Raw genomic sequence first — 14,338 nt, 5'->3', positions numbered from 1 at the left:
AATAAAAAACAGGCCAGAGTTATTTGCAGCCAGAAGTCCTTGTACTTATGAGTTGTTTTTTTTTTAACACCTTGAAAAAGGAGGAGACAATTTGCACAGAAAAGAGAAGAGCGTCTGTACTGCTGAAGCTAAATCAACAAATAAAAGGCATAGATGAGACATTACAGTAACTGTGATGTGAAGTGTATAGACGTACTATTCCAGTTGCGTGTTTGGGTTTCACATTGTAGGAAGCTTTCTCCTTGGCCTGTTTGAAACTCTCTTCAGCCTTTTTTACCCTGAAAAAACACCAGTAATAACGATCAGTTATCACAGCAAATCACAGAATGCACACAGACTCATTCCACTATTTGAAATTCGGTATTTCACCATTAAAAACAAAGATGCAGTACACAAATATACAGCTGGGTCAACCAGACTATGGTCCTGTGGTGTTTGGACGCAGGGACCTGGATGTCACTTTGAATGACTGACTGTCGTTTACTGCTGCATGGAGAGAGCAGTGTTACTACACGTCTGTGCTTCGAGACAAATGATCTGCATGTTGGCATTGAGCGATTAGAATAATTTATTGAAACAGACAAGCATCTTTCCTTTGCTCATTACATTGGTACTGTGGGCCTGTGCTGCATGTGTGCATGTCCCTACAGGTGAGGATTATTATCTATAGTTCCATTGGAGTCTAAAAGGAAACCAGCAGAGAGTGAATTGGGATGATTGCCAATCGCAAAGGGCAAAGAGTAAATGCTTTCAAATTTGTTTCAGTCTTTCCTACTGAACAAGCAAGGCTTGTGACATTTTGCTTCTCTTACAAATACATATCACAATTCAATCTCAATTTGGCATAATGGACCAATTTACTTTTTGTTGACATATGCGGCAGTATCTTTATGTTCATCAAACCACTGGAAGCTAACTGGATGCTGCATGTGTTCTTTTCATTACTGGGGTGAGGACACAGATTTGGGTCATTTAACCGCTTTTCCCTTCATGAATTTGAATGAGTCTGATAGGATCTTCAGTGAACACGAGATGTACTGCATAATGTTTGAGAAACATTGGCTTGGGGATAAATCTAAATGTTGGAACATTGGTATATCTGTAATGACATTTTGTAGGTCAGAAAGTGGTGTTCCCTTTCCAAAGAAACAATACAAAATGACTGAAAAGACTCAGCATTAGCAGCATTATCCAGTATCCAGACAAATTCTTCAACTAATATAATGTCACAGTCCGAAACTGAAAACTTGTCACCATATTCTTACCGTTCCTGTAACATCAGCTTATTCTGCTTCTTCCATTGGTCTTTAAAATCAGAGGAAAACTCGTGCCAAATGGAGAAGAAAGTGTTGGGTGAAACCTCTTTTTCCCCTGCCTTGGGTTTAACCGAAAAGGACATGGTCAACTCCAAGAAGCTGGGGACAGAGAACGAAAACATTACTTAGAAACCAACCTATTACAACATGAGATTACAGAAACCTACACCGATTGTTTGACGAGAAAATATGCAAAATATGAAAGTAAATATTGGGATATTTTTTCTGAAATGTAATAGCAGAGGATAACATAAAAAACACAAACCAATGATGACTGTGCATTTCAGAATAGAACAGTGCACACAAATGGGATTACTACCAATAAAGCTGTGTAGTAATTCAGTTTTTTATCTGGCAGATTAACTAGGACTGAGCTTCTATGCATTTCACATACAGCGTTTAGCTTTTGAACTCCTCTCCCAGGTGTGAATAAGCCTGTTTGTACGTTTCTGTACATATACTCACACATACTGCAACTACTACCAACAAAAAGACAAAGACAGATCTAGCAAAATGAGAGCTTGCGTATAGCAGGGGATGCCACTTGTTAAAGTGTTAAACGCGGTGGCCATTTGTAGTGGATCAATATAGTGGACAGGTTGGGGTCTCTTTGTTTGGAGTGTGCTATAGGAACACATTCCTAGCCAGCAGTAACAGAAGCCTGGAGCCAAGGCTGTCTACTCTCGCTCCGCTTAGATAAACAACACAGACACCGCACAGGGGGCCTCCCGTCTGCTGAAGGCCTGGCATCATGGCCCGCACCTTCCATGTAACTGAAGGAACCAGGAGTCCTAAATATTGACAAAGTAGCACGATTATATTTCTTTAATTCAGTGAGGAAATAACACTTTAAACTGGATTGGATTGCATTATCCTGTGTTGCTTTTTCTTTGTTATTCACAACTGGGATCACTGTTTTGAAGGTTAAGAATAGATCAAAAGGGAACCAATGAAATGAAACAGAAGTGACTGTGTTTACTTTTTAGGTGAAGAAGCTGTTGAAAGTGTTTAATGAAATGAAGAAGGTCTTACATCTTTTCAGTGTCAGCCAGTTGCTTCTCTTGAGCTTCCAGTTTGGTTTTGGCTGTAAAAGAAGGCACGTTTTGATATAAGGAGAGAGCAGAGCATGAGTAAATACAGGATTAAATAAGGATTAGGACCGATTCGGGATTTCCTGTAACATCAGAAAATACATATTTCACCCACAATGCAACTTGTATATAGAAGTATTCCAGATGTCATCATTACTTAAATCAACAGTCCTCTTCAAGGTCATCGCTGTGCCACCAGGTTATTAGGTGTTGGATTGTCCACTATTGCACAACTGACAAATGAGTACTGCAGATCGCAGGACAAGTGCTTCTTTGTGCAGGGTGACTCCGAATGAAGACAGATGACTGACTCTGTGTGTGTGCGTGTGTGTGCGTGTGTGTGTGTGTGTGTGTGTGTGTGTGTGTGTGTGTGTGTGTGTGTGTGTGTGTGTGTGTGTGTGTGTGTGTGTGTGTGTGTGTGTGTGTGTGTGTGTGTGTGGTGTGTGTGTGTGTGTGTGTGTGTGTGTGTGTGTGTGTGTGTGTGTGTGTGTGTTTGAAAGATAATGTGTGTTTGTGGGCAAAAGGTGAGAGAGTAAGGGAGAGACAGCAAGAGGGTAAGAAAACTGTGAGTTGGACACCCTGGTACACATTAGGACATACTTCCAGCAAGCCACAACATTTATCTAGGCTGGCCATCAGGATCCTTTTGACTGCGCCATAAATGATGAAATAAGAGACCAGCAGTGAAATGTGACAGCTTCGCTCAGGAAAATACGGCAGACTACTTCTTATGAAATTTCAGACCCATGGGCTGATTTTTCATCCTAATTTTCAAATACATCATACTAGAGTCAATCCAGCTGTACATTTACGGGTCTACATTTTTATATCTAATGTTGGACATTAACTTTTCTGTCGCCTTAAGGTCAATCATCTGAGAGCTGCTGCTGCCTTGAAACATTGTGGCTTTTCAAGACAGACATGACAATAGATGGGACGGAGAATCTGTCCTGGCACAAGGCTGTGTTCTACTCTTATCCCGGGAATATCTGGTTGCTACGTGTAATTGAATCCAGAGCCACATCTAAAGATCTCAGACAAACCCGTTGAGCCCAGAACTTTGCTTTAACGTAGCACAGCACTAAATCACGCTGCAGACCACGATCATGTCTCTCCGCTGGCGGCTCATCAATAAATGATGACAAATTGATGAATAATATGAATGTCTGGCAATGCTGGATGCATCTTAATATCCAAACTGTGCCTTGTTGTTTTAAGGAAACATGTTTTAACATTACACTTACTATAATATTCTGCTATGAGTGATGTCAAATATATTTCTAAAAACATTGAATCATTGAGAAAATGTGATATTGTGGGGTGGGATGACTAAGGATTAACACTGTATTTACAATAAAATGTATACAGAAAGCTTTGCAGTAAATATTATTTAAAGATGTCAGCTCATCACATCATGGCTAAGAATCAACACGTCTATTTAATGTGTGATTTTTTACCCTCTTATGTTATATACTTTATGTTCATTTTAAACATAATCGTTTGACATGATGTGCCATACTAAGCAGCAAAGTTGTAGCTGGTAGAAAAAAAAGGAGGGGGGTTTGACATCAGTCTTTCTAATCTTTATGTCCATCAGAAACAGATTATCACATGGCCAGTGCTCTCTTGCTAGTCACAGTGACTCCATCAAAGGCCTGCATGCATGAGAATTTGTGAAGCGAGCGGGGAAAATCGAGCTAGACCAAACAGCCGAGCTCCAACAAGTCCGCTCCCACTGTTATTCTGTGGTTAGTTTCATGGTCAGAAAATAAACAAAAGCGGTTTAAACTGTGGAGCCAGAAACAGTTTAACCCCAGGCCTTTTAGAAATTACAGAAATAACAAAAATAAGACATTTGGCTGTTGTTCTTTTTTTCACCGCCGCAGTGGAGGAACCCCAAGAAACCCGTCTGGAGCCTTCTGAGTCACATGTCCATGTTACGGTGCTTACATTCTGCTCTCAGAGGAAAAACCTCCTCTCTCTTTGCATCAAAGAGAGAGCTCCCATATTTCTCTCAAACACAGACAGAAAGGAAACGAGAAGGAAAAGAAAGGGGTGGCAATGAGGAGAGATGCTTTCATCTGCAGACTTCCTTTAAAATGGACAGTGAGCATTACCGCTGAACAACATATGCTATGTATTACTCTCTCATCTGAATACAAAAGCAGTTGGGAGAGAGGCCTGTGAGCCGGGTCCTTCACAAAGATTGGTCACAGCCAACTGGATGTAGCCAAGGTCAGAGTCAATACTACATAAATAAAGGCTTTTCGATTGTTATGTTAAAACAAGAATAACAAATAAATCTTACATGTTTGAAGTGGAGCTCGTTTTAAATGCCAGATTAGGAAAGGGAGAGGAAAAAAGCATGTCTGTGTGACATCTGGTGAAAATGACGGATACGCTTTAACTGAACAATACCTTAAACAAAAATGTAGTAATAACTGTTTTCTTTTTTTCTTTTTCTTTGTTTAAAAGTTAAAATGCATGTGGCAATGCTCTGGGGATGGCAATGTGGGTAAGACACTTTGGTCATGACGGACGTATGTCTGAAAATCTTTGATGAGATGCCATCAAATCTGGTACAGATACCCATGGTGCCCAAAGGATGCATCCTAATGGCTTTAAAGATCCTACATTTTTTCATATTGCATGTCAGAGTTTTATTTTTCAGAGAAATGTCACAACATCTACTTGATGGCATAAAACTGTTCATCTAGCGTCACATGAGGCGGACATTGGGAGTTTTGATTGAAATGTCTTAACAGCTATTGAATGGATTGCCACGCCATTTCTCCAGATTCCTGTTAGGCTCATATTGTATAATCATCAGTTCAAATCTTAATTACATTTTTTTCATCCTGAAATGTTATTTAAGTTTAGTGCTGATTAGTAAAGGTTAGCATGCTAATGCACTACACTAAGATGGTGAACATATGAAACATACTAGCGGATAAACATCAGCATGTTAGCATTGTTATTGTGAGCATTTAGCTTAAACATCAGCTTTGCTTTAAGAGCTAGCATGTCTATAGACTATTGTTTAAATGAAAGACCAATAGAGGAAGATCGTCATTTACAATCAATTCATCATCATTATCATGTTAACAGGCCTCTTCGTAAACACCACGCTGAAAGGTTTATTTGATTTCCAATTAGGATTGAAGGAGTCATGGAATGAAAGAAGAGGACAAGGAGGCAACGAGATGTTTCTAATCTCTCATTGTTCAGACAGAAAAAAAGGTAAAATACAGAACAGCAGAAAACATGGGAAGATTAAGGAAGACTGGAACTGAGTGGAATTTTCAAAGCAGAAAAAAGGACAAATATATGATAATAAAATGTCATGACGCCCAAAGTACTAAGTGAAAGGGATCTGGATGTCCACAAGTCAGTTTTATTCTAGACTCTCAGGCATCCAGCTCTGTTCCCTGCAGTTATCTAGCAGACTGACAGGTTCATCGGCCCTGAATCTTCATTTGAGGCAGAGCAAAGAATACTCTGTTTTATAAAAGGTAGAGATCGACATAAAAGACCCAGCTACCAAGTGTGCAGTCATAATCCATCAAAGCAGATGCATAGTTGAAACAATAGCTCTGAGTTATTCAATACACACTGGTATAAACAGACGTCCCTATGGAAACGACACTGAGTGAACCCTTGTGTGTGTATCAAGCAGAAAGCAGCCTGAAACAGATTTGGAAATGTGTGTGCAGACATACAAGACTTACATCATTCTGATCGATGAGCTGCAGCATGTGCTCTCACACCAGAGATGCATTTTCAGCTTAGATATGCCAAGGGTATACGAGTACAGAATCATTTTTAATTAGGAAGGAGACATTATTTGCTTCTTAAAGTTTAACTCCTGATGGTAACACAGAGGAGCAAACTTTAAGTTTAAAACATTATTAGGGATATTTAAGGATAGACTAACCGTATTGAATATTGATAATGTCAACAAATGTCTCTTTTGTCCATCTTCAGCAGTACTAACATTCCCCAAACGTTGGGGAATTTTTTGTGGACTGACTAAGCAGGCAACAAAGTAAAACTGCATGTAACAAGAAAAAAAAAAAAGTCTAACCATTTCCCTGGAAAGCTTGACAACTAACATCTTACTCACATAGGTTTGAATAGTGTATCGGTAAAGAAAACCTCTATTCAACATGTAACACAATGCAAAAAGTGCAGCACATTGATAATCTTTGATAGTTTTGTGGGATATTTTTCATATGTATGGGACAGATTAAATAACAACCCTAACCATTGAAAACATACATGCTCAAAAACACATACAATAACTTGTTATCCGTGGAATGTCCTGCTGATTGGATCCTTGAGTTCAAAGACAGAAACGGAGAAAATAATGGTGTAATGCTAAGGGGTGGAGATTATGAGAGAGGGAGTTGGTAGCTAAGGGCAAGCATGGATGAGACACCATTAAAAATAGCCTAGGCTGAAACTGACCTGGGTTGAGATGTCGAACAAATATGATTGAGGAGGGGAATTCAGGATGGTAGAAGAGATAATGGTGTCTTATGTAATGGAGAAAATCAAAGATCAAAATGGAGAGCCTCAAGGTCAGAAAGGAGAGCCTGAGACTCCCCTAGTACCTGTGATCAGCCGATACTCCACTAATTAGAGTATTGCTGGGATGAAAGAGAAGTAGGCTATACACACACACACACACCCCCCCCCCCCCCCACACACACACACATTGAAAACAACTGATAAGATATGTGTATGAAAAGAACATTGTAAAGGAGGAGGTGTGTGGTGCAGTGGGTTGTGCGTTTGTGTTCGAATCAGGGGGTCACAGGTTCAAACCCCACTGCAGTCAGCATGTCGTTGTGTCCCTGGGCAAGACACTTCACCCCAAATTGCTCCAGTGGGGATTGTCCACAGTATTGAGTATGTAAGTCGCTTCGGATAAAAGCGTCTAACAAGTGACATGTAATGTAAAGGCAGTCACTTCATGAATCTTCAGTAAACTCTATTCCAGGGGTGCCCAACCTTTTTTGAACCGAGAGCTACTTTTAAAGTTGCCAGTCTGCCGAGATCTACCAGTCCAAATAGAGAGGCGTAGCCATTACTGATAGCCTACTGCCAGGTAAATACACACTTCTACTTGTATAAAACTGACCTTTGTATGATTAATACTTCATAAAATACTGCAGATCCTTTATCTTACCTCTTTCTAATCTACACACATACAAGTATTTAACTGAAGTTACACAACAGTGTTGTTGATACAGAGTTGGAGTTTATTCACACGTCACATACTACAGTGGGTAATGTTTTCAAGAAACATTGAATAGTATGACACAAGAACAAAAGAAAATATTCTGAACCCTTTCTTTGCCATTATATAAAAATAGTGTTGCTACAAAAGTATAAATTAGGCTTACTAATAAGACAACTCAGATCTGAAGCTACACAATAAAAAAGACAAAATTAATAGAATCAAACCCTTTTTTTGTTGCATTTTAGTAGAGTATAAAAAGAAATGCCTTTAAAATAGGATGCAATCAACACTAGTTTCTTAACCTGAATTGATAATAGATTATATAATCAATTTAAGTTTGCATTCTTATACCATTTTGTACAATAATTATAATGAATAAGTTCAAACAAACTCAAACTTACAGCTGATTAATAACGGTATATAACTTGAGTTTTTATCATATCAAAAACCTGTTGAAAATGCTACTGTTATTTTTATTACGCATCGGCAGCCTCCAGGAATGCTTCTTTCACAACTTCGCCGTCTTTGAAAGACTTCATGTGTTACGCAAGAACGTGACTGACACGTTAAGATGCTCTGGTAGCAGCCTTGCTCTTGTTGTTGGGCCTGGTGAAAATGGACTGCTGTGCATTTAGCTGTCCTTTCAGGCCCCTCCCCTTTTGGGAGCGTAGGGCAGAATTAGGAGGGAATTCCGTCTCGTAGCGTTTGTGCACTGTTTTGAAATGCCGCTCCTAAATTACCCTTCTTCGATAAAGCCACGCTCGCATTGAAGATGAGACAGATGGACTTTGAATTGGAATAGATACAAAAATAATCATCCTCCCACTCGGAGTGAAAATTATATATGTTTTGCTTCTGCCATAATTGCGGTCTTGTGTGTGTGCGGACTGTCACTCCTGGTGTTGACACGGACAACGTTAGCGAACTAGTGCACTGCCCACTGCCCACCAGCCACGCCCCGACACATGGGGTCACGCCGGCCAATCACAAAGCTTTGATGCGTTCAAGTGCATTATTCTGGCACAGGAAGATTATGTTATAGGACATTAACGATAAAACTGAATATTGTTGTTCTATTTTTAGACACATCTCGCGATCGACTGGGAATCTCCCCGCGATCGACCGGTCGATCGCGATCGACTGGTTGGGCACCCTTGCTCTATTCTATTGGAACTCTTTTGACTGTGTTGATTTTTTGAAAGTGAAATAAGTGTTAACATAGTGTTGTGAAGATCTCGAAGACATTCGGCCAACTTCAGAGGTTTAATCCGCAACAGTTTCTGGACCACAATTAAGGCTCTCTCATAAAGCAATAAGATATACTGTACTGTGTCAGTATTGGTCACACAGACACGTCTTGCATCTCAATGAGACTGGTGAACGACTTATCAATTATTAGATTCGATTGATTTGGACTCACCTTGGCAAATAAATTCCTCCATATTGTCCTTAAAGGGTTGAAGGTTCTCTTCAGAGGAAAACTTGCAAACTTTCTCCGTCTCCGCTGAGCAGGCTGAAAAAACAGGAGATGATCATGGTGAGAGGGGGAAAAGTCATTCAGAGCAATAATATATTATCCAGTGTTGTAATTATAAACTATACAGTGAACTTCCGAGCCTGCTTTGATAAATCTCTGCTGAGTTTCTGCTGTATAGGTGTCGGGAAAGACATAATGACCCGTAATGACTGAAAGGCACCCCCAGGAACCAGGAAGGCCTGCGCTCTGATCTCGGGAGGAACTTATCGTCACGCTCTATCTGCAAACATAACGGATACACAAACTCCGCTCAAGTACCTTAGAGGTGGAGAGGCCATGAGGCGCTTGAGGGAATAGGGAGGTTGGGACTGGGCAGTTGGTAATTCATAAACCATATGGTGCCTCAACCTAAAAGGTACACTGCAAACTCTCCACTGTGGGGCTAACTGATGGCCTTCGGGCCCGCCAAGGCCATTTCTGCACCGCCTACTATCGGAGCCCCCCTCTGGGAACTGTCATTGCATTCCGTGTCTGTCAGAGCACTCACTGGCTCTGCGAGGTAATGACGAGGTCTGCAGGTATAGCATGTGATGATGTATTTATGTTCGGACAACATGTGCCACTGCGACAGGGGTCAGAGCAAATGCAAGTCCCCTGCCAGCATCTCCATCTTTATGAATGGCAAATAATGAACAGCCTAAAGACTCATTAAGGGAGAGGAAAAACAATATTTGGTAACACGGATCAGGCACCTGATAGATTTACCAGCAAAGACACATAAAACATGATAGAGAACAGACCAGGTATGGGGAATTGTCTATAGAGCTGCAAGCACACATACACATGTACATAGTCTCACGAGTGCACACATAGGCATTCCAAATACACAGTCGTTCTTTACCACCTGTAGGCACTTCAGCCCTTGGAAAGTGTTCTGAGTGCTGAGAGACTGGAGACAGAGTAATGAAAGGGAGCATTTCCCCACTGCCTCGTTCATTAGGACTCTTCACTCAACCAATCATTTTGCATGTCAAGCATAATCCACTTTCCACACATTTTTCCTGACGTCTTGATATGCCATTACATTACTTGTTCATTCTTCGTTTATATGTTAACTCTTTATGCATAGCAAAAGTATTTTCTTTCCGTTTATTACAAAAATGTAACTCAAAGTGATACTCTTCATGATCATGTGTTTTATTACATTTTCACTTCATTGATGGATAAGTCATATTTCAATGGAAATGTACTCTCAAACCTTCATAAAGTTATTTTATGAAGGTTGTTGGGTTACTGTCGCAAAAAAGTTGAGGATATAGAGGTTTATCTACTAATAATGAGATAGTCCTGACATTAAAAAAGCTGGTTAATATATAGTGTAAAGTCAGGGAAAGTTATGTAATGGAATAGCCACTATATGTTCATAAACTAATTGAACAAGTGTGTCAAAGAGTCAGCCTTTAAAACAATCAGCGCATCCATAAATCATATTTAAGGGACCCTTGGCAAAGGTGCACAGCATCCACAGAGACATGTAGGAGTATAGTAGTTCTATGAAAAACATTCTCATTGTTGTGTTTGGAGGTTTGCGGCGTGCAGGGTGAGTTGATATAGAGCTCCAGGAGAGCCTCCTCTGGTTCAGTGAAAGACGGTGAACCATTGGTGTACACGGGTAGTGGAAGTCTCCCTGACCTTGCCCCCTCTATATTTTTATCCTCTATTATTTCATGAGGACAGTGAAGGCACACCAGGTCCAACAGGAGTCTACATCTGAAGTCACATCTGCTTCTGGTTAGCTCGTCTGAAGGACAAGATGCTATCTCTCTGTTGACCCGCCTCTACGATCAGCACATGACTATAGCTGGTCAGGTTTGGAAAATTATTTTCCATTGTGCTAGAAGACGTGTGCATGGATTAATATATACACGATTGCTCAACACATTTGCATGAGATGGTATCTTAAACATGATATGACACCTGACATCATTTGCAGGATACGGCCTGGACAAGTTTACTATCTGGTGAACTTGTGTTTTCGATGTGCTTAAACAGAGGGGAGAAATGTGGAACAAAGAATTGACGACAATACCATTGAGGTCTTTCTTTAGCTTGCGCAGATCTCTTTGAAAGTCCTCAAACTTCATCTGGGAGGCCTGGAAAAGGTCCTGGGGCTCGGGCAGAGAGTAGACACACGTCTCTCTACCAGCATCCTGGTAAAGCACAAAACACATTCATGCAAACAAAAAAAACACGCCAGTGTCAAAGTCAATCTTTCTCAAATGGGAGAGGGCCCCTCTAGTATATACCATATAGAAGAGGCTAGATTGAAATACATGTCTTCAGAGCTCTACATGTTTTTATCAGCCGTCCAAACATCACAGAGAAGATATGGCTGGAAATACAGCAGATAATGACCAATGCGCTTGGTGCAGAAAGAGCACTGCAATTCTCATCATCAGAGTTACATTATTAATACAGCCATGTCATGCAGGTTGATTTTGGCAACAGCACTCTACTGAGTTCATCTCATCTGGAGAACCTAATTATTTACACTAGCGCTCCTTTGGATGCTGTGCCAATGAGCAGACTGCAGGTTTGAATGAACCCAGACGAAAACAGAGCGAGAGATGAAGAGTGAAAGACAGAAAGAGAATATTAAGAGAGAGCCAAGGAGAAAGGGAGTTATTTGTTTCTGCCGTAAAAAAGGAAAGCGAACATAAATAATTTGATAGAGGATAAGCCATAGTATCCTCTGGCAAGAGAGGAGATGAAAAGAGAGCTCTGGAAGGATTTCTAAGCAAATCAGACTAAAACATAAAAGTGATTCAAATAAACAGGAACCAAAACATACCTCATCAAAGTGCCTTAGATAGTAAGCAACAATGTAGGACAAAAGACTCTGGGAGTTATCCTGAAAGAGAGAAAAAAAGGTCCAAATAAATAAACCCCTTTATTTATTAATTTAATCATTTCGGAGCAGGACGTTTTAATTTGTGCGTGGCAAACAAGAATAGAGACAGCGGTTATAGAAGTCGGGGATAAATCATGGCATTGGAAGAAGCACTACAACAAAACATAACTGCTGGGTTGGCTGTCATAACTTAGAGTTGGTGGAAAGTTTGATGTTCTTTATGGATACCTTACCCGGTCCACCACCACAAAAACACAAACCACTGTGTCCTTATATGGCAGTGCCAAGGACACACTGAGACTGTTGTAATATTAAATAAGAAGAGTAGAACAGAAAGGCCTCTCCTCTACATCTGCACGCCAATGGTCCTTATGTGGAGCAGCAATGAAGGTCCCTTTGAACTCCTGGACTTTAAGCTCTTGGCCGACCATACGTGATTAACATTTGGAGTCACCATTTGCACACACAACATTTTTCGAAAACAATGTGAATTATAAATAAAGCGGTTTCTGTGGGAACTCATACCCTTTACATATTTAAACATTTTTACCATGCAATCCAGTCTCCTGTTTTCTTGTGAATAACACTTCATTAAGTGTCTATTCTTAAGAGTGAGTGATGTTTGCTTTTACTCCTGTAACACAAAGACTCACACTGCTCTTAACGTCCTTCAGTTTTGGCAGAATGTCCAAGGTGAAGCCGTCGGCCTGCCCTCGAGACCGATTACCTCCGTTCATGAAGTTGCCAAAAGCCAGCACCAGGCCAAGCACCTGCAATACACACTTACCATCCTGGATAGTCTGGTACACACACACGAACAAACGAAGGAGATGAAGACGTGAAGGTTACATTGAGTGATGGAAAAGTAAATGAAAGAAAAAGAGGGCCAGCGGCTCACCTTGCAAACTCTCTGAAGGATTTCTACTTTGCGGAGGATTGAGGTGATACACTCATGGAAAGTTGACTGAAACAGGATGCAGAACACTCGTTCAGAGAAGTTGGGGATTTGGGATAACTGGAATAGAAACCTGATGAAGGCACAAGATCAGTCACTTTAACACATCTGTTTAATGACACAGCTCTCATGTAATGAACTTGGTTGAAGGAAAGTCTGGCTCTTACTGTTCAGGCTTGTCCAGTGGCTTGGCATCATCCTTGTCTTGTGATGATTTAATATGCTTTTTAATGCCATCCAACTCATCATTTTGAGCTCTCTGTCAAATGAAAATGCAGATTTAAGAACAGGATGAAATAAAAAAGACAAATTATAAGAATGTATTGTTTTGTAGGCTTAGCTCTCTATTTCTTAATGGAGAAAATCTTTACCTCAAGTGTTAAGAATTTAGCTGGTTAACCTTAAACTCCACTCAATGGCCATCTATACAGTATAGGTTTCATAAATGCTAAAATGTTTGCTTCAGCCAGAATGCATTCCCAACTATTATCCTGCTGTCAGGCTCAGGACCAACGTTGTATATAAGGTGGTATAAAAAGGCAGGCCAGAAATGCCCCCTTCGGTTCAGAAGAGACAAAGACAATAGATTCAAATGCGTCTGACGCAAACGGGCAAAACAATAAAACCATCCCCAGGAAGAGAATGTAAACTCTTTCTGTCCCTCCATAGACCCCTGAAGTCTGAGTGTCAGCAGTCTGGTCTCTCCCTCTGTTTCTCTCCATCGTTCTCTCTATGATTTGGCCTTTTCATGGATCCTTGGAAAACATCAAACACCAGCATCAAACGCACGGAGGGCCCGATTAGTATTCTACACACCGCTGCCTTCTGTCGACGAGGGCAAACTCTCCTTCGCCTTCTCTTGAGATGTTTTCAAGTGTAAATATATTTAATACAAAGCAGATCCTTTTCAAAGGGCAGCAGTGGAGCCCAGCAGTGTTTGGTATAATTGGGGACAAGTAGACATTAGCGTGTGATCTTTGAATTGCTAGGGCATGTTGCAGTGGTTGTTAGCATGAGAAAAATACAGTCCCATGTGGAATATCAAATGCAAAGGAAGGTAGGATGATATTTGTGATGCCAGAAATCTAGTGGTCGCTGAGTGGTATTCATTAGCTAGGTTTCTAGTACAGGACTAAACAGAGCCAGCCTGGGCTTAAATCATGATTTATGTCACTCATTTTCAACAGACTGAGCTGCCAAAGAACAGTGTTCAAATGACAAATATAATCATGTTATACAAATATATCAACATATATAAGACACTGTGAGGCCTATATTGTGACATCACAATGCCTTGTCGTAAAAAAAAAAAAAAACCTGAGGCAATTATTTGTAGTATAAAA

The 14,338-nt window shown here is 40.4% G+C and overlaps 1 protein-coding gene across 1 annotated transcript in view; it reads right to left on the bottom strand.

The window, feature by feature from the left end:
- Window positions 1-14,338, bottom strand: part of LOC117560917 (formin-2) — a 36,467-nt gene that overhangs the window by 955 nt on the left and 21,174 nt on the right. The window contains exons 8-16 of the mRNA XM_034238035.1: window positions 13,163-13,254; window positions 12,939-13,068; window positions 12,694-12,840; window positions 11,981-12,040; window positions 11,219-11,339; window positions 9,073-9,165; window positions 2,349-2,400; window positions 1,266-1,415; window positions 197-278 (exon numbers count right to left, since the gene is read on the bottom strand). Of these exons, the coding sequence (XP_034093926.1) occupies window positions 197-278; window positions 1,266-1,415; window positions 2,349-2,400; window positions 9,073-9,165; window positions 11,219-11,339; window positions 11,981-12,040; window positions 12,694-12,840; window positions 12,939-13,068; window positions 13,163-13,254 (927 nt within the window). The remainder of the gene's footprint in view (window positions 1-196; window positions 279-1,265; window positions 1,416-2,348; window positions 2,401-9,072; window positions 9,166-11,218; window positions 11,340-11,980; window positions 12,041-12,693; window positions 12,841-12,938; window positions 13,069-13,162; window positions 13,255-14,338) is intronic.

This window comes from Gymnodraco acuticeps, unplaced genomic scaffold (assembly GCF_902827175.1).
Source record: "Gymnodraco acuticeps unplaced genomic scaffold, fGymAcu1.1, whole genome shotgun sequence".
NCBI classification, from domain to species: domain Eukaryota; kingdom Metazoa; phylum Chordata; class Actinopteri; order Perciformes; family Bathydraconidae; genus Gymnodraco; species Gymnodraco acuticeps.
This window is presented reverse-complemented; position numbering and strand designations above follow the sequence as displayed.